The 24,782-nt window shown below is 38.5% G+C and overlaps 1 protein-coding gene and 1 pseudogene across 5 annotated transcripts; both read right to left on the bottom strand.

The window, feature by feature from the left end:
• Window positions 1–1,089: 1,089 nt before the first annotated feature.
• Window positions 1,090–24,563, bottom strand: actn2b (actinin, alpha 2b). 5 transcript variants are annotated; one of them, XM_066671811.1, is made up of 21 exons: window positions 24,407–24,563; window positions 17,241–17,355; window positions 16,881–17,000; window positions 16,637–16,723; window positions 15,504–15,591; window positions 15,251–15,329; window positions 13,488–13,569; window positions 12,242–12,327; window positions 12,009–12,101; window positions 11,289–11,519; window positions 11,023–11,170; window positions 10,760–10,943; window positions 7,808–7,916; window positions 7,490–7,630; window positions 6,868–7,050; window positions 5,966–6,100; window positions 4,122–4,301; window positions 3,881–4,027; window positions 3,622–3,687; window positions 3,328–3,486; window positions 1,090–2,736 (listed from the first exon to the last, which is right to left on the bottom strand). In XM_066671811.1, exons 1-21 carry the CDS (start codon window positions 24,530–24,532, stop codon window positions 2,578–2,580), a joined length of 2,718 nt encoding a protein of 905 aa, XP_066527908.1. In that variant the 5' UTR covers window positions 24,533–24,563; the 3' UTR covers window positions 1,090–2,577. The 5 variants fall into 5 exon arrangements, with proteins under 5 accessions (XP_066527908.1, XP_066527916.1, XP_066527926.1 ...); XM_066671819.1 differs by having other exon boundaries at window positions 10,760–10,910; XM_066671829.1 differs by lacking the exon at window positions 3,622–3,687 and having other exon boundaries at window positions 10,760–10,910.
• Window positions 18,740–20,154, bottom strand: LOC136702271 (uncharacterized; annotated as a pseudogene).
• Window positions 24,564–24,782: the final 219 nt, after the last annotated feature.

Here is a 24,782-nt window from a genome sequence, read left to right as displayed (position 1 = left end):
TTTATATACATATGAACACTATATTGCTAAAAGTAGCCTATTTGCTTGTCTGCGTTCACACACATATGAACTTGAGCAATATCCCATTCTTAATCCATAAGGTCTAATATGATGTCAGCCCAGACTTTGCAGCTGTAACATCTTCAACTCTTCTGGGAAGGTTTTCCACAAGGTTTAGGTGTGTTTATGGGAATTTTTTACCTTTTTTTTCCAGAAGGGCATTTGGGAGATCAGACACTGATGTTGGATGAAAAGGCCTGGCTTAGAGTTTTCACTCTAATTCATCCCAATGGTGTTTGCTTTTGGGATGAGGTATGTTCTTCCACAACAAACTTAATCATCCATGTTTTGGGTTGTGCACTATATATATATATATATATATATATATATATATATATATACATATATATATCGATCGTAATTATATTATAAATATTTGATGTGTTAAGAAATTTACTATTTCAATGTGTTTTCAATGTGTTCACTTTCCCATTTTCATTTCATTTTTCTGGTGGAGAAATAGTATTACTACATTTCTCATGCATTCAGCAGTGGTTCTCTTCTCCTGGTCCTGTGCCTGTCCTGCATGTTGTATTTTTTCCTCATTCCATCACACACATGTCAACATAGAGATTCCTCAACATACCAGTTTCAACTAATGAGCTGATTAACAACCCCTTCCTAAGGACTGCATGAAGTTCAATATCACATCTCACCACCGATAGCAAACATGTGCAAAATACACTACTATTTATTGAACTATTTATTTATTTGAAGGAGAGGCCCTCTAGGTCACAAACTGCAAAATATGAAAAACTGAATGCTATGTAAATTAATTGGAAGATGTTTATAACTGATGGTATCTTTCAGAGGCAGTGTCTTAAAAACCAGGAGGTGGTATTTGTGCTCTTCTTCATTTTGTTCACTGGGATTCTCCAGTCCACCTGTGATATCCAGCTCTAATGAAGTCATCAGCAGGGCTCCAACAGAGCAGAGTCAGACAATAAAAACGTATGCAGCATCAGCTCAGAGCAAACTGTTTATTTGATGACAAAAGCTGTTTTTTATTTCAAATATCACTGACCTGGCCTACAGTATTTCTGCAAAACATGTATGCATATGGTAAAGCTGTGCTAGTGGAGTCACTGAGGAAAACAAAAAGAATGTTTATTGACTTATTTTGTAAAGGTAGCATTTTTAAAGATAGGTTTTAATCCAAAACTGATGTAAATAAAATTACCTATGTGCACACTGATGCCAAAGAAAATCTTGTCATTCAAGAAACAAAAGCTCTGTTGATTCTCTTTATTTAATTTTGATATGCTTGTTGATATTTGATATGCTAGTTTATAAGCACTTAAAAACAACTTTCATTTGTCTCGTTTCTTTTTCTAAGGTTCTGATTTTCTTGTAGACAAAGATATTTTCCAGTGCAATTTCACTGAAATAAGAATGGAGTAGGTTTCTGTAAAACTGACAATAAAATAAAATCATATCTAGGTGAATTTATGGACTTCTGAACACGACTGTAGTCTTTCATGTTTTATTTCACACTGTCAAATGGTGTCCAGCTGTAAATGTTTTCCATATACACCACAGTGAACTAGTGAAACTAACAGCTGCCTAAATAATGTATTTTATTGAGTTATTATAAACAAAATCATGATCAAATTCTCTTTCAAAAATTCATGAGATTTGTTTTTGTCAGCACATGTAAACCATGTATGAGTTTGGGCTGAGTGGGAAAGCAAACCTTAATCTTAAAACAGATGGAAAACTGGACAGTATGGAAAATGAAAAATTCATTCGTTCATATATTGTCTGTATTCACTTATCCAGCTCAGGGTCGCGGTGGGTCCAGAATCACTGAGCGCACAGAAGGAACACACCCTGGAGGGGGCGCCAGTCCTTCACAGAGCAACACACACTCACACTTATGAACACATTTGAGTAGCCAATCCACCTACCAACGTGTGGGAGGAAACCCACGCGGACACGGGGAGAACACGAAATGACATTTTTTTAAAATATATTTCACACTCTACATACTGTCATTAGAATTTATGCATTCTGGAATTTAGAATTGACATTCAATGTTAATAATCATGGATCTCTGTTTTCATTATTTCACATACTGTCCCAACATTTTTTTTACAAGCATACACACACACATTCTGCTCTGGTATCTATGTGAATCTACTAAAACTGTTGAAATATAGTAATCCGTATGTGGAAATTGAGCAGTATATTTTTCATTGACTCATGTTAAATTTGCTGTGGTACTAAGTAAATTAATTTTTGGTGTCTATCTGTTGAAAACACCTAATCTAACCTCATCTATTAGAATTAATTCAGTGTCTCTATGTGTGACATCTTTGGACATTTTATTCCAAATGTATCTGAAGATAAATCCTCCTTAAACCCTTACAGTTTCATTTCTTCAATTCAATAAGCTACGATGACGTTTTGCAATCTGCAAAATATATTTTTTATAATTTTTTTACATGATTTAATTTCTTGTGTGCATTAGATGCTTTTGTAGTGTCATTCATGTGTCAGTTTCAAGCAGTGGACATTTTAAAGGTCACTCTCTCCATAGAGGGCAGTGGAGAAGGCAGTGTAGTCCAGGGCCCCTGGGACAGATCCTGGGCCACTGTACGGAGGCATTCTGGAGATACAGTACTCAGCCTGGTCACGAGGCAACTCTCTCCTCAGTTCATCAATCAAGATATATGGCTGGAGAAAGGAAGAAAAAAACAATCAGTCAGAAATTCAAACTTCAACCTTTTAAATTTCAGCCAAGATCTACAGATCTGACTGCAGTACATGACTCAGTCATGCTTTTTACATGCAGTATAGTGTCAAGACCTACAGAGACCTCCCTGATGTTATAGATCTAAATATGATTTCATATTAATTTTAAACATTTAATGTTTTACTTTATTTCTCCAATAATTCTAGTTTAACAGTTGCAGTTTTTCAGTTCAGTTCTCTATTGCTGTGATATATCCATCCCATGTCTATAAGAGTGGTGGCGTGGCTATTATTTTGTCATTCAGACATATCAATGTCTAATGTTTTGCTAATTTAATTAAAAGACATGTGTCCAGTTATCTGAAAATCTTAAATCACTAATGGTGATTTGTCTCTGGCTAAAATTGTTGAGCTGTGGTTGTACAATATCGCTTCACTCAGCTGGGCCCTAAATTGGCATATGATTTTGGAGTCCTGCTGTATTAAAAATTATTATTTATAAAATAGATTCCAACTTTTTGAGAGTTTGTGTACATGGAAGTAAGTAATTTCAGCAATTTTAATGACACGCACCTTGTCTGCAGCAAGAATCCTGAAGGAAGCAATGACCTGCTCAGCTGTGTCTGTGTCTGCAGTTTCTCTAGTCATGAAGTCAATGAAAGACTGGAAGGTTACAACTCCTGATCCATTCGGGTCAACCAGCAGCATGATCCGGGCAAACTCCACCTCACCCTGACACACACAAAATTATTTCCCGTTAAGGCTACCTCAAAGAACTCCATTAACTAATGCATATAAGATAAAGGCCGACTTGAATTATACAGACATAGAAGGGTTTTGTGCTGAGACAAATTGTTAACGCCTTACCAGGTCGTAGCCCATAGAAATAAGACAGGCTCTAAAATCATCAGTGTCCATTGCTCCGTTCTTCTTCTGCAACATCCAGGTCAAAAGGCAAAAGGGTGGAGGGAATCCAGAAATGGGTAAAGACACAACAACACATGCAGCCAAACAGGGGAAACAAAAAAGAAATGAATTATTAAACATCTACATAAACATAAGGCTAGCCTGATAACAGTTATTTCAGGTTATATGCAATGCCTAAAGTCTGATCTGAGACCAGTACCCGATCAAAGTGGTTGAAAGAGGAGCGGAACTCATTCATTTGCTGCTGACTGATGCCTTTAGCGTCGCGGGTAAGAATTTGAGTCTCAATGTCGTTTATGGTGCGAGCGATGGTCGTAAGGAGCAACTCCCAACCAACACGGATGTGCTGGAAAGATGTAGGGATGAAAGAGAGAGGAACAAGTTATAATATAATATAATTTGAATGTGTGATGAATGTGTAAGTGTCTAGCTGTGTCTACCTCCATGGTGTAGTTTGTGTGTTTGTTGTCAAATATGAGAGACTCCTGAATGAGCTGGTGGTCTCCCTCCAGCTTGTCAATATTGGGTTTGTAACTGACAATCACATGCTCATACTGCTTCAGCTGGGTCATCTGATCCTCTAAAGTCCCACCAATCTCCAGAGAGCAGCGCCCAATCTCCTGTCACATCAAACAAACACCAGTCATTGTCCATTATACTTTTTTTAATCTCAAACCTATTTTACAATTTTTCTGCCTGTTATCACAGGATTGTTGTGTTCTGGTGTATTTTGTAGCATATTTGTCAGGAAAGGGCAGCTTCTATCAGAAAACTTTAATGGCAGAAAACTTAATAACACACCAACAGGAAATGCATTTGAAAATACATATTATGCAATATGTCAACATTCTTCAAATAACTGAATTGGCATATTTAAAGCCACTTTAAGGCCATGTGATTCGGTGAACTTTACAGAAATTCTTCAGCCCGATGGTTATTTCTCACTCATGAATCGACTTGTGTGATAAGGAATATCCAATTGTCTTTGCAGGATCTTGCACTGTCACAGTATCCATCCATCCATCCATCCATTATCTGTAACCGCTTATCCAATTTAGGGTCGCGGGGGTCCAGAGCCTACCTGGAATCATCTGGCGCAAGGCGGGAATACACCCTGGAGGGGGCGCCAGTCCTTCACAGGGCAACACAGACACACACACATTCACTCACACACTCACACCTACGGACACTTTTCGAGTCGCCAATCCACCTGCAACGTGTGTTTTTGGACTGTGGGAGGAAACCGGAGCACCCGGAGGAAACCCACGCGGACACGGGGAGAACATCACAGTATCCAGTGATGACTCAATATTATCTTATCGTATGTTTAGAGCATGTTCCCACCTGTCACCCACTGATTCTGGATAGGCTCCTGACCCACCACAACACTGAATTGGATAAGCAATTGCAGACAATTAATAAATGAATGTTCAGAACATGTTTTGGGAATCTTAGCTTCGACTTGTGTGTTCTCAGTGTTGTATTGTACCGGTTCACTAACTGGTCTGTTTGGGTGGGTGCAAGGAACCAAGCTCACTCTCACACGCACTGTATATATGGTCTTGTGTGTGTGTGTGTGTGTGTGTGTGTGTGTGTGTGTGTGTGTGTGTGTAAGTAACACTGGATAACCGGTATGAATTTCCAGGCCACAGAAACTTTACTCTAGCTTAATCTACATGCATTTTCATGTTTTTTCTCCCATTAAAATTAATAAATACACACCAACTGTAGTATTTCAAAAACATTAAAATGACTAAAGGAGGTCTGAGTTGTTTATGAACCAGAGGAAATGCAACAGCATTTTGTAGGTTTTTTTTGTGTTATTTTCTTTTTAAATCTGTTCTCAGCAATTATTCATTCATTCATTGTCTGTAACCGCTTATCTAGTTCAGGGTCACAGAGCCTACACGGAATCACTGGAGGGGGCGCCAGTCCTTCGCAGGGTGACACACACTCACACTCACACCTAAGGACACTTTTGAGTAGCCGATCCTACCAACGTGTGTTTTTGGACTGTGGGAGGAAACCAGAGTACCTGGAGGTAACCCACGCGGACACAAGGAGAACAAAACAATCTCCTCACTCTCAGCAAATAAATAATATTAAATTAATTTAATAATAAATTGTTATCAGGATTATATTATTGTTTTATAAATACTCTCAGAAAGCTTTTCACAACATGCAACACGTATAGCACATCAGCAACAATTTCAGAGGGTTCATATTGAAATATTCAGAAAGGAGGTAAATCCCACACCCACCCCACCCACCACTCCCTGCACACCTCCATTCTGGTCTGGATCCAGGGTCCAATGATATTTGCCTGAGCAGCAAATTGTCGCCGCAGCCTCTCATTACCATGCTGCCGAGCTAACTCCTCCTGCAGTGCGCTATCTCTCTGAGGGACCAGTTTCTTCACCTTAACACACACAGATAATCAAAACAATATTTAGAAATGACCTAATGAAATAAAGCTATATTAAATAAATAAATATAGTAATGAGGAAAACACTATATTATAGTATTATCAATCTATCTCTTTCAACTGAATTTATAAAGTCTAATGGTTTGAATTTATATCGACAAAAAAACATTATATGCACTGTTCACTGGGTGGCCATTTTGCAACCCCTACAGGCAGTTAATAACAGACACAAGACAAGGCTGCTCTATCTTTGAATTGACAAAGAGCAAAACTGGAGGCCATCATTTAAATTTCTTATAAAATGTGACAAAAGTTTGAAAAGTCTTTAGCTTTTGGCTCAACAATGCACACAAAACATCATTTTTTTCTTTGCAGATCACAACATCGAGGGGGCCTTTACCCACTGGCACTTCAAACCCCTTAGCTCATCAAGGCATGACCAGCAAACTGATTTTCTCTTTTTGTTGAAGGGCATAATTTTATCCATACCAAGGATCCATGCCATTTTGAGTGTTATGAAAGGTCCCATTTATATTTCAACCAGTGACCAATCTCCCTATTTATAATGTCTCTGGTACAGATAAATATTGTACAGTTTTTTTTATATATGTATTAAAATATGATAAAATACTTATAATTCAGTAATAAATCAGAGTCAGAGACCATGACTTATGACAAAGCTGTTATATGATATTACATCCCGGAAGAATCTCTACTTTTCTAGCATGAACTGTGTGATTATAACAGTGTGTTTATCCCACCTTGTCCCACTTGTTTAGAATCTCCTCCGTGCTGATGGTGCTGTAGGGGTTGGTAAGGTTGCCATGGATACCATAACTATGGAAGATTTTTTGCACTTCCTGCTGGATGCCCAGAATGGCCTGCCTTTCTGCATCCGCCTCTGGCAGAGTAGACTTAAACTGCTCATGAGCTGCCATCAGACTCTATTCACAGAGTGAGACAAAGAAGAGAAGAGAAACAAACTTATAATCACTTGTAATATAAGTAACATTTAAAAATTCCTCATACGTTTTGGGGAATAAAAAAGGGCCACATTTATCTACTGTTCCCAAAAACAAATTTCTTCTTAAAACTCACAGTGTTCACAAGGATTCTGACAATAGCCAATTTTATCTTAGCTCAGATTTGTCCTTAGGTATGAAGAGAACCCTGGCAAATACAATTACACATATTTCTGGCATAGAAAATAAATAAATGTGTTTTCTTCTTTCTTCAGTTAATATTACTGTATTTATATTACACAAATATATTACATTTAATATTATATAATTCAAATTACAACAATTATTGCATAATTTATCATTTTGACTATGTGCTTATATGTGTGTGTGTGTGTGTGTGTGTGACTGTGTGCATGCATACCTGGACCTCCTCAATGGTGTGTACTATGAACATGTCCTGCAGGTCCTCCATGGCTCCCTCCAGCCAGCTGTTGAAGGGAGCTGATCTCTTGGCATATTCCAGGAAAAGCTGTTCCACTGTCTCCAGTAACTTTTCTGTCCTCTAGCAACACACACACAAACTTCCATTTTAGTGGGTGAGGATAACACAACAGATTCACCCGACACATTCGTGTTGAATTTAAAAGTAGTGTTTCAGTCTGTTAATCAGACCTCAGGCAAAAAAAGAAATAAAAAAAATAAGGTTTTAGTTTGATATATATCACGCACACAAACATACCTCCAGTGTCTCTCTGCGTTTCTGGGTGAGTGTGCCGAGCTGATCCCAAACATCACAGATACTCTGACATCTCTGATTCACTGCTGCCACATCATGATAATCTAACTCACTGGCAAACAAACACATACATAAAACATTCCAAATAAAACCCACAATTTTCACTCAACTTTTCTTCTACAAACAATTATATTAACTCATAGTTTGTCCTTTTCTTATACACTTCAGCTTATACTTTTAGGTGAAAGCTTTACAGTAGATGTTGAAACATGTCTGTCGAGACATTAAGCCACATTTGACATCAAATTCAACACATCCTGTAGATAAGGTTTGGTGCTCCGTCAATAAAGAGAATAGACCTCCTGCTCAAGGCAAAATAGCTAGATGCCTAAATACTGCTGTAGACAATAGTAGGTGTTGGACATAATGACCTCATTTGCAGGTGCTCCATTTTTTCTTTTGTTCCATTTGTCCTACTGCATGAATGTGTCACCCGCATTAAAAAATTTAGGTGACACTGAGTGCAAAACAGATAAGACAGAGCACAGGAAAGACAACAGATAAGAAACTCACTAGACTTTTAATCAAATTATAAATTAAGTCTATACATTTACTTAATTTGGATACTTGTTTGACCAATACACTAGCCAAGAGATGAGTGAAATGCTTTGAAAACATAATTTGGAATAATTTAATCTTCTCATTATATTTAAAGCATTAAGAAAAATCTAATTACAATTTTGTGAGTAGAGGTCACTCTCTGGCCTGGTGTGCCTAGTCAAATTGTGGGTGTGTCTACAGAAGTCATGTGATACTGCTGAGAGTTTTAGGGCGGCACGGTGGCGCAGCAGGTGTGTCGGAGTCACACAGGTCCAGGGACCTGGAGGTTGTGGGTTCGATTCCCGCTCCGGGTGACTGTCTGTGAGGAGTTGGTGTGTTCTCCCCGTGTCCACATGGGTTTCCTCCGGGTGCTCCGGTTTCCTCCCACAGTCCAAAAACACACGTTGGTAGGTGGATTGGCAACTCAAAAGTGTGAAAAAAAGTAGGTGTGAATGAATGTGTGTGTGTGCTGCCCTGTGAAGGACTGGCGCCCCCTCCAGGGTGTATTCCCGCCTTGCACTCAATGATTCCAGGTAGGCTCTGGACCCACCGCAACCCTGAATTGAATAAGCGGTTACAGATAATGAATGAATTAATGAATTCTGAGAGTATGGTTGGATGACATGGCTATTACTTTTCAGTCTGTCTCAGTCATACAATACTTCAGCATCAAGCTCCACTGAGAACTGCTCTAAAGATCTGTTGCTCCACATACTTTGTTTGTCCCATTTCACCTTGTTCTTTAATGGTCAAGGCTCCCACAGAGCAGGTATAACTTGAGTGGTGGATCATTCTCAGTACTGCAGTGACACTGACATAGTGGTGGTGTTATTGTGTGTTGTGCTGGTACAAGTGGATCAGGCACATTAGTGCAGCTGGGGTGTTTAAACAGTGTTCACTCACTCTCCACTCTGTTAGACACCAACCTCATAGGTCCACCTTTTAGATGTAAAGTCAGAGAGAGTAGCTCATCTGTTGCTGCATATTTTGTGTTAACCGTCCTCTAGTCCATTATGAGTGGTCACTGGACGATGTTCACAGGAAGCTGCTGGCTGGATATTTTTGGTTGGTGGACTACCCTAAGTCCAGAAGTGACACTAAAACTCCAGTGGCACTGCTGGGTCTAATCCACCAGCACAAAACACATTAACAGGCCACCATCACATCAGTGTCATTGCAGCGCTGAGAATAATCCACTACTCGAATCATACCAGCTCTGTGGAGGACCTGACCGCTGTAGGACAAAATGAAAGGAGGCAAACAAAGTATGCAGAGGAACAGATGGACTACAGTCTGTAATTATAAAACAACAAAGTGCTTCTGTATGGTCAGTGGATTATCATTTTACATAATGTATATATTTTTATATCTCATTGACGATGGTCCTCTGTTTTCTATGTTGCCCTGCACAATCTCAGCTTTTCATTTGGCTTGAGCAGTGAGAGAGATTAGCCTCTGACTGAGAGATAGGACAAGTGCTGAACCCTGCAGCAACGGAATGGAGAGTCAGAAAGGTTACAGCTTATCTTTCACTTATGTGTCTATCACTCACTCCAAAACACACACATACATACACAGACACACTCATGCTCACCCATTTATAACCCCACTGCCAAATACACATACATACACAGGCTTACAGGAGATAATGTTAGTTAAAATAGAATACTGGTGACACAGACCACTGAGAATGCATGTAAGCACAGTGTGTGTGTGTGTGTGTGTTAGAGAGGGAAATATGAAATTATTAAGCAAGTTAAGCAGAAGGGCAGAGAATTAGATACAAATCTACAATACATATGCACAAAGTCTTTTTTTGTTATGGCTAACAATGTCAGTCCAGGACAGGTGTTGGGACTTTTTTCCTGGCAAAATATTGAGTCAGTAGTTGCTGTGTTGTAAGCAGAAAACGTTTCATTTCAAATGTAAACAGAGTCTGCCTTCCACCTTAAGTCGTCTGATTTGAAATATGAGATGGCTGTTTGGTCTTTTTTGACCAGCATTCGCTAAGATCATACAGGCCACAAGATCCCTTGTGCAGGAGTAGTTAAAATGTTTTAATTCTGTCTGTATTAAGGCAATATAATACATATTTGTGGCATAACATGATTAACAGCCACGCTACAGAATTTTAAATAGCATGGTAACTCTAAGCTAAATTTTGTGTATATGGATTTTGATTTTGACTTAACACAATTATTTAAAGTTTGTAAAAGACATCCTATACATTGTAACACAAGTTTACAGCAGAAAACGACTTTTATTTGACCTAGTATTTTGTGATGCTTTCAATAAAACAACAAACTCTGAAGAAACTCTTGGTCAGCAGATGAAATATAGAAATAAATGTCATACTTAAGTTCCTGTGCGATGGCGGCAATTTGCTCTACTCTGTCCTGATGAGCTGACAGGTCACTCTCAAACGCTTCATGTTTCCGCAGCAATGCTCGGACCTCCATCAGTGAGGCTGATTCATAGTCTTTTCGGATCAAAATCTCCTCTTTACCTATTACCACATACACATGGGAATGCATGACCACTGAAGCATCGTCCCCAAAAATTGTATGAACACCTATGCACATACAAACAAGAACACCAGGAGGAAGTGTTTTACACACCTGAGGCCCAAGTGTCATGGCTGGTGGCTTTTTGGCGGAATTTTTCAGCAAGATGGTCAAGTCTCTGAAGCCTGCGGATCTCTGTCAGAAGCCACTCCTCAAAACCCTTCTCAGCCTGCTCCAGACCCTGCCATGCACTAGCTATATCCTACACAAACACACACACAAACACACTTCATCCCCTGTACACTTTTGTATACTGCAACTGTAGTTTGCTTACACACTTTGTGTGTTTGTGTGTGTGTGTGTGTGTGTGTGTGTCTCACCGAGACCATCTTCCCTTCAGAGGGCATGAATGCAGGCCTGTTGCTGATGCGGAGTTTGGTTTGCAAAGTGTTGAAGTTAATCTCCAGCTGACATTTCTCCTGCACCTTTGGAGGTTTGTGCATACGACGGTACTCGCGAAAGTCCTCCAGCTTACGCTGCATCTGTGCCATGGTCTTCTCTGACACACGGTTCTCTAGCCATGGGGTAGTACGCCGGATCCACTCCAACAGCTGGAGAAGAAAAGAATATAGAAGAAGTATGTCATGATTGTTAAGTTACTGATGGATCATTAAGCAGTTTTTCCTCACTAGGGAAGGGAGACTAAATCAAGTCATTCACCAGTAGCAGCACTGACCTGCAGGACGGTTAGCTATATATATCAATACTATTTTTAGTGTCTGGAGTAAAAACAGCACTGAATTTGGGGAAAACCTTTTAAAACAAGGGAAGATTTGGTGAAAAAACAAGTTTGGCAGTTTTGTTCAGCTTCCTGTTTCAGCTCATTCAACAGAGATCTGTCAAAATACATAAATGTATATATGTTTTTCCTCATTATTTGAAATAATATTTAAACAACACCGAGAAAAACATTTAATATTAAGTGATAAGCCATAACTAATGATATGGAAAGATATGTGGATAGAAGTCATATCATGAAATGTGCATTGGGAATGTAATCATAAAATGGCTAGATAAAAATGAAGTAGTAAAAATTGTACCTCACTGGCTAGTCTCTCATACTCCTCCATTAGTTTTTCATTCTCTTGATTTACCCCCAAAACTTTAGAGATCCTGTTGGCAGCTGTCTCAGCCTGGTGGGTGAGAGAGAGAGAGAGAGAGAGAGAGAGAGAGAGAGAGAGAATGAGAGAGAGAGATATCACTGCACAAGAAGGTTTTGGCTGTATATACTATACACACACTTTGTACACACTGTTCACACACTGTATTATACCTGCTCTGCTCCAGCAAAAGCATGATAGAAGCAAGACACATAGGTCATTATGGCTCTTTCATCAGGTTTAGGAGTGTTTATAATGTCTTAAAAAGAGAAGAGACATGAGATCAGTTCAATGTTTAACAAAGTAAAATTATTTCATAAAAGAAATACTACATAATATTTTTAATTTAAAATTACAGCTTCAAAATCACTGTGAGGTTTCACACATCTGTAATAGGGAGAACAGAGCCTCTGTCATTGCTACTGTGGGCTGAACACAGCAGAAACTGCACTAATGTTATCTAACGTACCCTCCTAAATTTCACTACATATATAAACTTCACTGCTGTAAAATTTAATTACACTAGGGAGAGCCCCAGAAGCAGATAACAAATCTTCCCTAGTGTTCCTTTAAAGGAGTGAGTATCTTACCCTACATTATTAGGAATGAGCAAGGCTATTAAAAATACATATATATTAATTGCTTTAAGATTTGTTTTGATTGTTCAAATATTTGTAAATATTTGTGATCCTGCCTCAAGTGGAGGAGTTCAAGTATCACGGGATCTTGTTCACGAGTAAGGGAAAGATGGAGCGGGAGATTGACAGGCGGATTGGTGTGGTGTCTGCAGTAATGCGGACTCTGGTCCGTTGTGGTGAAGTGGTGAACTCAATATACAGTTCAATCTACATCCCAACCTTAGCTATGGTCATGGGCTTTGGGTAGTGACCTAAAGAATGAGATTCCGAGAACAAGGGGCTAAGATATTTCCTCCACAGTGTCTGGACTCTCCCTTAGAGATAGAGTTAGGAGTGCGGACATCCAGGAGAGTCTTGGAGTGGAGCCGCTGCTCCTCCACGTCCATAGGAACCAGTTGAGGTGGTTCGGGCATCTGGTTCGGATGCCTGCACCACTTCTTGGTGAGGTGTTTTGGGAATGTCCAATGGGGAGGAGGCCCCGGGGAAGACCCAGAACACGCTAGAGAGATTATATGTCTCAACTGGACTGGGAATTCCCTCCAGAAGAAAGAAGTGGCTAAGGAGAGGGAGGTCTCGGTTTCTTTACTCGGAATGCTTACCCCGTGACCCAGACCTGGATAAGTGGTGGACAATGGATAGATGGATTGAAAATATATAAATATGAAAAAACTAAGAACGTGGGGATACGATCACCTTGTCCTTGCTTTTACCTGTAGCAAATAAGAAACATTAATTAAATGTACAATGGTGATATTTGATTTTAGATGTAGTCAAATCTCACCTTCTGCATCCAGCATTTTCGGGATGTCGAGATGCTTTTCAGCAATGTCAAATGCCAGATTCAGATTACCAAGAGCATCATCCTGCAGGGTAAAAAAAAATCAAATACAAATACAAAATATATTGTTTTTTGATTTTCCTTGATGTTTTTTATTTAGTTGTTCCACTTACTAGCTAGGCCTTGTTCCTATATTGAGTGACTGCACCTGTGTCCATGTTGATGAGTGAGAGGGCACTGGGGTCAGTATGTATTGTTCTCTGTGTGACAGTAAATAGCAAAGCGGGAAGTGGTCAGCTGTAGCAGATCCAGAGTGCCCAGGGGCTTCCTGATCCCAAGAGCACCAAGCCAGAACTAAAGAATGCAGGATTACCCTATTCCAGCTTTACCTGGAGCCAAGAACAACAGCTGCCTAGGGATAAGGGATCTGTGTGTGTGTGTGTTTGTGTGTGTACATGGCACGCCATGCCATTCCGTCCACTCCTATAAACCGACTGACCCGGTCATTCTAAATAAACTTTAAACAGTCTAATTAAATCCCTAACCAATGTCCACACTTTCACTTACATCCAGTCTGAATTCACCACAATTCACACTCTGTTCTTCAGTGGTCAGGACCCCCACAGGATCACCACAGAGCAGGCATTATCTGGTTGGTGGAACATTCTCAGCAATGCAGTGACACAGACGTGGTGGTGGCCAGTTCTTTACTGTGTGCTGTGCTGATAAGTGACGATCAGACACAGCAGTGCTGCTGGAGTATTTAAACGCCTCAGTGAGACCCCTCAGTGTAATTGTTGGGCTAAGAATAGACTATGCCAGCAGCCAAACAACCAAAAATATCCAGCCAACTGCGTCCTGTGGGCAGTGTCCTGTGACCACTGATCAAAGAATAGAGGGTGATTAGCACAACTGTGCAACAAAAGATGAGATCTCTGAGTTTACATCTTCAAAGTGGACCAATAAAGTGGGTCTAGTAGATTGGACAGTAAGTTGGAACAGTGTTTAAAAAGTTCAGCAGTACATCTATATCATATGAAAGGGGGCAGAGTACGCAGAGAAAAAAATGGACTACAGTCTAATTGTCAAACTACAAAGTCCACCAATATGGCTTTAATTTTATGGCTGATGTAGCTCTGCTACTAGGAAATATATTACATTAACTAACTGTAACTGTACTACACTAACTGAGTATGTATAGCCATTGCTATAGATCAGTCAATGTTAATAATGACCTTAAAATATTAGGGATTAATAGTCATTCCCAATATGAGAGTGCATATGCCCCACTTTTTACATAAAACCTGTTGGGCAATCCAGTGCATTTAAAATTGCCATGGAACTTGCCATCATGTAACCCCAAATAATCTATATCTATATACACATACACACATACATATGTAGGTGGTGTCTTCTAAAATTTTGTAAACCCTGCTAAAAGTGCAACAGGATTGCCCATCCTCACAGCTGTCTTCAGAACACAAATGACTAACACCAGCAAATGCTTGCAAAGAAAACAAAGGGTGAGCACAAACATACAGATTAGAGTTCATTAAATTCAGCATAACGTACTGTTACATAGGCTAGGTAGAAGTGATAGGTGAATGAGCATCAGTGGTTAGTGTATATAAACTTAAAACAGGAAGAATGTATGACACAACAAGCCACGTTAACCTCTTACTACAAAGGTTGTGAGGTGATGATGCAATACTACAAATTATGAAATTTTTCAGTGATGTTAATAAAATGGGAGTCACACGAGAGACCTTGTTGAGCTTGGCGTAGTCGATGAGGTCAGGCCTGTGTCTGTGTATGAGGGCGCAGAACGCTAGGCCATCCTTCCAGCTTCACCACACAAGGAACATTAAGTTCATGGTCAAATTCAAATGAAGTAATAAAGTACCAAAATGGTAGAGATATCTTCTAATCTATTTTTTTATGCAGGAGTAATATATTAGCTACAGCTTTAAAATTATCAAGATATATTACAGGTGAAAACATTTGCTAAATTAGCCTCACCTGACATGGAAGTTTTGTACATTGACGTTCCTGTATGGGGCGGTCTTTCTCTGGCACCACAACAGAAGGCCTTCTTTAGCCGAGGTTTCTAAAATCATATAAGTTCATAAAATCATACAAATTGCATTTTTCCTCTAGATATTAGATACAAAACACCTCAATGGCCTTTGGTCTTGTAACTCATCTTTGTTTCCTATTAATTCCCTTTACGAATATTCTGATCACTAATATTTACTTCAGATTGACTGGCTTTGTGGCCATAAAGGTTAATACATATTTCTATATCTGTCTACCACTGTGACCAGGTACCAAACATTACAGAGGTTAAAGAAAAGATTTTCCTATTTGCTATATGCAGGCTCACATATACAATTACAGATACAGATACAATTACAATTACAAATACAGATGAACACTAATCCAAGAATCAGTTTAGAAAATCTTTTTTATTAATTCCAAGTTAAAGAGCCAAAGAAATGCTCTCTTTTCCAAGATAATTCCTTATAAATCCTCTCACCCCAACAAGCCTCGCACACACATTCATTAAATGGCTGAACAACATTAGACAGACAACAATGTAGCATATGCATTTTCATTAGTGTAAAATACATCCGCCTAAAATCACCTCGCTAATGAAGTGCACTGATGTGGTTTCACAAGTTGAACAACATTACATATGAAGATTACATTCTTACCTCTGGCACCACCAAACTCTGTGAGTCAGGTCACACTTCAAGACAGCTTTAAGTTAATCTAGTTTTTTATTTTTTCCCCCACAGGAGAGCAAAATTCTTTACTGTAATTCTGCTAAATTTATGTAAGAGACAATACTTAACAAACTAACATTTATTGCAGTATTTCAATAAAATTTATGGAATAAGGCTTTTATTAGTTAATTAATGAAAAATTATAAACATAAAATACAAAATGGTGCATGGACATATATTTCTTAACACTTTCTGTTTAAAACAACAAAAAAAATTGTAAATGTAAAATGTTTAATGATGCGTGATATGTCATAGAAACGTAAGCAAAATTAAGCAATATGCCTCACACTACCGCTCTCGGTCTGTAGAATAATAGATCATCATATAGGATAATTATCACTGGTTTACATATTATTAGTTTTGTACCTTCCACAGAGATGTCTTGAATTGCAAATCGGAGGATGATAGTCCAGATCATTCCAAGAGTCATCTTAACATTCCCATCCACAATTTCTACAGATAAGACAAAGGCAAATAAAATACCTGAATGATTCCAACACTCAAAATAATATTATAATAATAAATAAATAAATAATCTGTTCTTCTTTGACATATATATTTCTTTTTTTCTTTTTTTTTACAAAAAACCAGTGATAATCTGAACTCATACCTTCAGCTCCAATGGAAACTAACTTAACTCCTTTGCTGGTGATAAAGTCAAGAGCTTTGTTGACGTTGGCTATTTTGTGGAATCGCATTTTACCTCTGTCTGGCTTAGGTAACCTCTCTCCTGTTTGAGAGGAAAAAAAATCAGAAAGAAAATAATAATTCAGAAAAAAATATGGCAACCACAAATTTCAGTGAAAACACCTAAACACTTGAGCCCTATCCAGAAATAACTGTTGAAACTGAAAGGGAAAAACTGTTGCAGGGTGAATGGGCTGTATTTTCCACAAATCCCGATGATGTAAAACACATGGTTAGTCATCATTCAGAACATGTCAGGTCTAAGGTTTGTGTGTTTCTGTACCTGAGATAACCTCGAGCAATAGCATGAGTTTGAGGCCATTTCTGAAGTCATCCTCGATGTTCTCAATCTGAGTGCCAGCTTTTCGCAGATGGGAGTTACACCAAGCAGTAAACGTCTGGGAAGTGGGAGAAAAGGTCATTTAAAAACCCACAGTTATGGAAACATTAGTGAGATCACAGAATGACGTTGTTTGATTGGCTTTGCATCAAAAATGCCACTTGAACTTATTCCAAATGTATTTTATGGTGCTCGATTCCTCAAGAGAACACAGTGAGACTGTTCTACAGTCCAGAGTTGTTGGGCTTTATGCTCTTCTATGTATAATTATTTAGCAGAGGGGACATGTTAATGCCTTTCTTTTGTAGTTGACAGATAGTGTTAGCTGTTTGAAATGTATGAGGGTATGGAAACCTCTCAAACCATCCAGCCGCTGATGTCATTTCTCCACAGCAAATCCTAGTCCTGGTCATACTCTAATAAAAACATAAAGGTAAGAGGAGATCGCACTGGCTGTCAATCACTAGTAGTCTCTTTTGACTGATGACTAAGATATTGTTGACAAAATCTAGGAACATGCAAGTTTACATTGTCTGTTAGCCAGCAATTATTTACTTTATTTAGGCTTACATTATATAATTTTAAAGGTTTTTAAAAATTGAATATGTAGATTAACTGTATTATAATAAATAGATGTTTTGTTGTTGTTTTTTGCAGGGCTGTTGTGGAAAAAAAATCTTTATAATCAAGGAAAACCTGAAAAATAATGAAAATCTCTTGGCTAGTACATTACTACTAGCGTTAACATTTCTCATTGCAAAACTGCAAGAAAATGGAATGATGTTCTGAGTGGTGTTAGACATGTGGACATATTGGAGCCTGTTCTTAAAACCACTGAAGCAGTTCTGGACCCAGTGAAGTCATTGCTGGATGAATCAAATCACCATGCTCCAATCCCGAGTGCATTCCTTTGGAGGTAAGGGGGTAAATTTAGCCCACTCCACTGGATCTGCTTGATAAGAAAACCGGGGAATGAAAGCTTCAGGTGGTGGGGGTTGGAGGGATATGTAAAAGTTAGCTGTGGCTGATCTGATGGGAAAGAATTTCTTTCATGCCTGGAGAGTGTGCTGGTTTAGAGATGTGGGGGTAGTTTGGCTGCTGTTAGTTGACAGGCAACTAGAGGGATATACTGAGATAAGGACAGAAGAGCTGGCAAAAATAGCTTAAGCCTAACAGCATGCCATGTACAAAATGTTCTATGTAAAAACAGTTATCATAAAATACTATAAAAATGTTCATAATGACTTATTTCACAGTTGGTGTGTGAAGAAGGTATGGACTGCACTGGATCTTCGATTATAATATAATTATAAATTAAGCAAATTATTTGTTTATCTAAACTTCTGCAATTTGAAATTTCCAAACCCACACAAGCAAAATTTAAAGAAATCACGTCTCAACTGAGAATTTGTTCTCTAAAGAGCTCAGTTTTTAGGAGTTTCTTAAAAATGGCAAGGGACTCTGGTGGAGGTAGGCAGCTTGTTCCACCATCTGGGAACTATGGAAGAGAACAGTCTGGATTGCTTAGTGTGGATGTTGGGTAAAGCAAGGCGATGTTCAGTGAAAGAGCGCAGTGGCCGAGGTGGGATATAGGCCTTTAGGAGCAAATGCAGGTAGTAGGGTGCCTGCTCTGTCATCACCTTGTAAGCGATTGTGCAGGCTTTATATTTGATGAGAGCAGCAACCGGAAGCCAGTGGAGCTCAATGAGCAGTGGGGTGACATGTGCCCTTTTTGGATTGTTGAAGACCAAAAGTGCTGATGCATTCTGGATCATCTTTAATGGTTTTATAGCACAGGCTGGAAGGCCCGTTAGCACTGCATTGCAGTAGTCAAGACGCGAGATGACCACAGCCTGCACCAGGAGTTGAGTGGCATGTTGCGTTAGAAACGGTCTAATTTGTCTGATGTAAAGCGCAAAAGCGACAGGAGCGGGCAACAGAGGCCACTTGATGTGTAAATGATAGCTGGTCAACGAACATAACTCCCAGTTTCCTAGCAACCCTCGCCAGAAAAAGTGTGAGCGAGTCGATTGTTAAGGTGAAGTTATGTTGAACCGACTGTTTTGCGGGAACCACCAGTAGTTCAGTCTTAGAAAGATTAAGTTGAAGATGGTCATCCATTTGGATATATCTGAGAGGCAATGAGATATCCGTGCTGAGATCGAAGAGTCATCCGGCGGGAATGACAGGTAGAGCTGAGCATCATCTGCAAAGCAATAGTAGGAGAAACCATGAGAACAAATAACTGGGCCCAAAAAGGTGGTATAGATGAAAAAAAGGAGGGGTCCTAGTTCACTATACTTTGATATTTTGCAAGTACGGACCACGCCTGTAGAGGCTGAAACAGGGAGGTGAAATCAGAAGTCTTTGGGGAGGAGTTCAGGGTGGCTTATGAATGTGTATGAAGCCGGACCCCCAGTGGATAAAGGAATATGAGAAAAGGGTGGAGACGGGGTGAAGGTGGGAGCAAGTTTTAAAACAGGAGGCTCAGTGGGTTGGATAATGGCCGAAAACGGCTCTGAATATGGGGATCAGCAGGAATGACCCAGCACGGAGGGGCGAGCTGACGTAGTGAAGCAGTCGAGTCGAGATCCGTCTGAACTAAATGAAGCAAGTTTGTTCGACAAGGAAATGACGTGAATTTGCGGGGTAAATATAGAGCTGAGAGGAGGAGTTTGGGCATTATGTTATTACATAACTTCAATTCTTAGTTACCTATTATATACCTAACAGGAAGATAAAATGTGTGTCAAATAAACGCCACCGTTCTGCTGTGGTTTCGCAAAAGTTACTTAGATTTATGTTATGCTATACTTAGAGCTATGTTAGATTTAGAACACCCTCTCCGGACACCCATGTCCCCAATGTGCATAGAAATCTCAGCATATCTTGCCCAATTCTTGCCCAGTATTTTTTAATCAAATCACGATATGGGTCAAGTATGCTCATCTTTAATCTACCAGCTGATTAGTTCCTCCGTTTCAAAATATATGGCACTATTAGTATTAAAAACATCCAGTTCTGGTTAAATCTGCAGCCCATTCTATATCTAGTCACAAGCAGGAATGAAAAAAACCTTTTTTTAATTTATATTTGTTCATATTCATTTTTCGTATTTTGTTGTATTTAGTTTCATTATGTTGTAGAACAACTCTTGTTTTCCTTAAATCAATGGGATTTATTTTGAAATTGGAATTTAATAGGGAAATGGGTCATTCTCTGTTTTTCTATTGCAGGATTAGAAATGGAAAACCAATTAACGAAAGGTACACAGACCCAAATGTGCAGAAGTTGACTTCATACTTTAAAATTAAATTGAACATTGTACTCTACCTGTTAGCCTGACGTAAACAAAATCTTCACACTTCTGCCACATACCACCACAAAATATCTCAAATGAACTTGCCACTGTACGAACATAATTTAGTCCTAGATACTCAATAAGCTTAGACCTAAGTGAATTTTTTGTATGATATGAAAGGGTTCTGGCTGAATCGTGATCGGAATGCCCCACTGCTGGTGGTGATGGTCTGCTCTTAACTAATCTTAAATTCTTAGCAGGCATGTTAGCATGAGTAAGGAGTCAGATCCGAATGCCAAGAATAGTCCTCCCTCAATTGAGTTGCACCCTACTCAAATGAGTCCTTTCAAGCCGTCTGAAATACTGATATTTATAAACACTTCTAAACCTTTAGACCTTTAAATATAAAGTCGTTTTTGGACCTAAAACAATTAGACCAGCCCAGGTACTTAGAAGTTAAATGATAATAAATTAGCAACATGTCACTTCCTAACTATGGAACAGCTTGTCTATGCGATAATTAAATGTATATGAAATTATTTCTGCTAATGGTTATTACCACTGTACATCTAAAGAAGCCTTTTAAAATATGGCTCCTGACTGATTGGTCACCGTAATCTGGCAAAAGCCAAAAAGTTTTATGGAGAGCCTAAATTTGTGTTTTCAGGCAAGAAATGGGGTGCGGAGTGATTAATATCAAAACAGATAATCAGAATGAAGCCACTTCTATACATTTCTCAGACAGGCTTGAGTTTTCTGGCTGGAATTGTGTAATTATGAGACGTGTGTAGTATACAATGGAGTTTTAGTGCCATGGCATTGAAAAACAAAAATAAGAACCAGAGAATAAAGTCAGAATTCTGAGAAAAATCTTGAAATAATTCTGAGAAAAAACTCAGTATAATCTCTGAATAATTCTGAGAATAATCTTGGAATAATTCGCTGCACGTATAATGGGGCAGACACACCGTGTAATTGCGGAATGCAGTGTGTTGCTTAAGTCACACTATGGTGTAGATTTCAGGAATAAGCATTTCTCTTCCACATCAGGACTAGATTGTGATTAGTTTTTAAACCCTGAATCATGCAAGTACCAGTTTATTCAGAAGATGACATGTAGCTTCACAGGATACAATTAATGATCACGAAAATGATGGATCCAGAGCGAGTGGAACTCTGGCGTGTCCACGAGGCTCCATCGCATTATGGCTCGGACTGCACTGACGGGGGTTAGTCCTCATGCTGTGTGGATGCATTTAATAAATAAATCTGTTCACTTCTCTTACTCCTTCTTTCACAACTCACTCACAGCTCACAGACTGTGAGTCTGTCTGTCTTCATATTATAATAAATAATAACCCACACAGTGTTTCTCTAAATATTCTGACTACATTCTCAGAATTATACAGACTTGTTTTACTCAGTTATTCCGAGATTTTTCTCAGACTTTATTCTCAGAAACTTTTTATTTGTTTTTTTTTTTCAATGCCGTGGCCCTAAAACTCGTGGTCATATTAGTATGATACAAATTTAGCTTATTAAAAATATGATTTGGATTTCTGCAAGAAAAATTACATTATTCAAGGTCAGTGTGCAAATAGGAGAGTGCTTTTGGCATGAGCATTCCTGAAAAATAAAACTATGCTTTTCCATACAAGCAAGGATGAAGGATTTTTTTTAATAATACAGTGAATACCACAGCACTAATTAAATAGCCTTTACTTTCTATAAATTAAGTTCCTGGCTTCTTTTATACAAAAAGGATATATGTATGTAGAGTGGCAGAATGGCATTTAATTGTGAATGTTGTTATGTAGATAGTACAGGGTTTTGCTGTCTCTGATTGGTCTAAATCTGTTATAGTGAATATCATTTTTCCCAATTTAATACTTGTCAAAGGTAACGTTAAAAGGAACTGCATTTCTCTTTGGTCTGATTACGTTCAGCAGCTCCTTGTCTTTTAAGGTGGAACAGTGTGTTTGAGGAGAAAAATGTTTGTTGTTTGTATATGACTCAAGTTTGACTTGTCTAAGTTTTTATTCACTGTTTGGATTAGTACTGAAACTTTTGTAACTCAAGATTTTTACAATTAAACAATCTGAAAAAGCAAACATAAGTCAATATTACCCAACTCTAGTGCAAAAATAAAGCAATATCTTCATCTCTTGTCATGATTTTTAATGTTGGGATGTCTTTTTTTATGTCTTTTTTCATACTGAGAGCTGAGAAAGAGAGAGTAAGCCTAGCCTTTCTGATCAAGCAACTTTGTTTTTCACTTGTTTACTGACATTAGACTGTTTTCCAGCACAAAAACAAATAGTGAGGAAACATCTTCTGAATTTTATAAAATGTGATTTTTCATTACAATTGTGCATTTTTTTTTTCAATTACATTTGAATTATCGCTTAGCAATACAAATATATATATATAACCTTGTATTATTATTCATATGTCTGTGAAAGAGAACACACAGACATTACAATATTATATAATCATAGATATCAATTTGATGTTAAAAATAGCAATGCCTATTTATTGTAATTTTGTAATTTCAAAAGTAAATTTCCAACATACTCCAGCTTGAGGCTATTGAGGGTTTACTCTGCAATTCACAACTGCAATTTCATGACACTTTTAGCTTCTTTCTTTTTCAGCAAACAAAAGAATTCCTCACCAAGGACGTAGGATTAACCCACCAATATGCTTTTGGTCTGTGCAGTTAAAATTAGCTGCAGCATCCATTCTAATCCCAAGACTGTCGTCATGCGTTAGCAGCATCTGTTGACAGTCCCGCATTCCAGACGTATCAGTCTCACAGAGCCATCAGGCTATTGTTAGCCTTTAGCCTCAAATCCAGACACTCCTATGTTAACTAACTGAGAATAAAAGTTCTGATATTTCTCCTCAGGCTAAATTCATGTTACCAAAATCTCAGTAGTATTCTGTAACTGAGTTAACCAAATGAAAAAGTGTGTTTTGTTACTCTGTTTACGTTCCGAACATAAAATATTATATATATATATATATATATATATATATATATATATTCACACACATACAAGGAATTTGGTTTAGCCTACAGTAGCTCACAGTCCACATAGATTGACAAAATTTCACAGCAGTACAAAAAAAAAAAAAGAAAAAATTAAAAATGCTATCACATACACACACACACCTACACTCACTCAAACAGTCATACCTGTAAACTTTCCATCGTGCATGTTTTTTATTAAAGTGCTGTGTGCAGCCTTTATGTAGTGGCAAAGTGACAAGGGCAGGTGAGAGAAGATCCTGAAGACGCATTAGTTGGAGAGTTTAAGTTATAGAGGATGGAGTAGTTTGTGTTTTAAAACACACCAAGAGTTTTAAAGTGCAGAAAAAAGACAGAAGAGACCAGATTATATAAGAAATTAATGGAGATACACAAGTTAAAGGTGTTGGAAAAACTTAATGAATGGGACAAGTTTGAATGTGAAAGTTGGAGAATCAAAATTTTAAAGGAAGAATATAAACTTTTTAAAATGTTGGAGAACCTAGAAGAGTGAGAGAAGCAGAGAATCGACATTGTTGGAGTTGAAGTTAAATATATTGGAGAATGTGGAGAAGTTTGAAGGCGTAGAGATTTTGTAGAATTTGAGTACATGAAACAAACACACAGGAAAGAATAGGAATGTAAGGGGATTTATATTTAGTTATATTATATAGCTATTTGGAGGAAATTATCAGGGCCACTCTGCGCAGCGGCTAAGTTTAAGACTCCAGTGTCTCCGTGTGTAGAATAATATTCATGGCTTGGTGCAGTTGTTACCTTGCGTTGTTGTTTTTCCCACGCCGGGTCCAGCAGCAGGTCTCTGTCCCACTCATCCTCCTGCATCATATACTCATCCTCCTCATAACCGTTACCGTACACCGCCATCTTTTCCAGCTCGCTCATCACCGCTCACTCTCACTGAACTGTACGGCTCCAATGTACAACTTTAACTCCGCTCTCAGAGCACTGCGGACTGCAGGACCTACACTTTCACCCGGGAATACTACTCTCAGTCCTCCTGTCTGTCTTTATTTTCTTTCTTTCTCTTTTTCTTTCTTTTTCTTTCTTTTTTCTTTCTCTAACTCTCCACCGCTACCGCAGCGAGGTAAACGCGCGCTGTCAATTTGTACCTGTGGGTCACGTGATGAACCCA

Source organism: Hoplias malabaricus, chromosome 1 (assembly GCF_029633855.1).
Source record: "Hoplias malabaricus isolate fHopMal1 chromosome 1, fHopMal1.hap1, whole genome shotgun sequence".
In the NCBI taxonomy this organism is placed as follows: Eukaryota; Metazoa; Chordata; class Actinopteri; order Characiformes; family Erythrinidae; genus Hoplias; species Hoplias malabaricus.
This window is presented reverse-complemented; position numbering and strand designations above follow the sequence as displayed.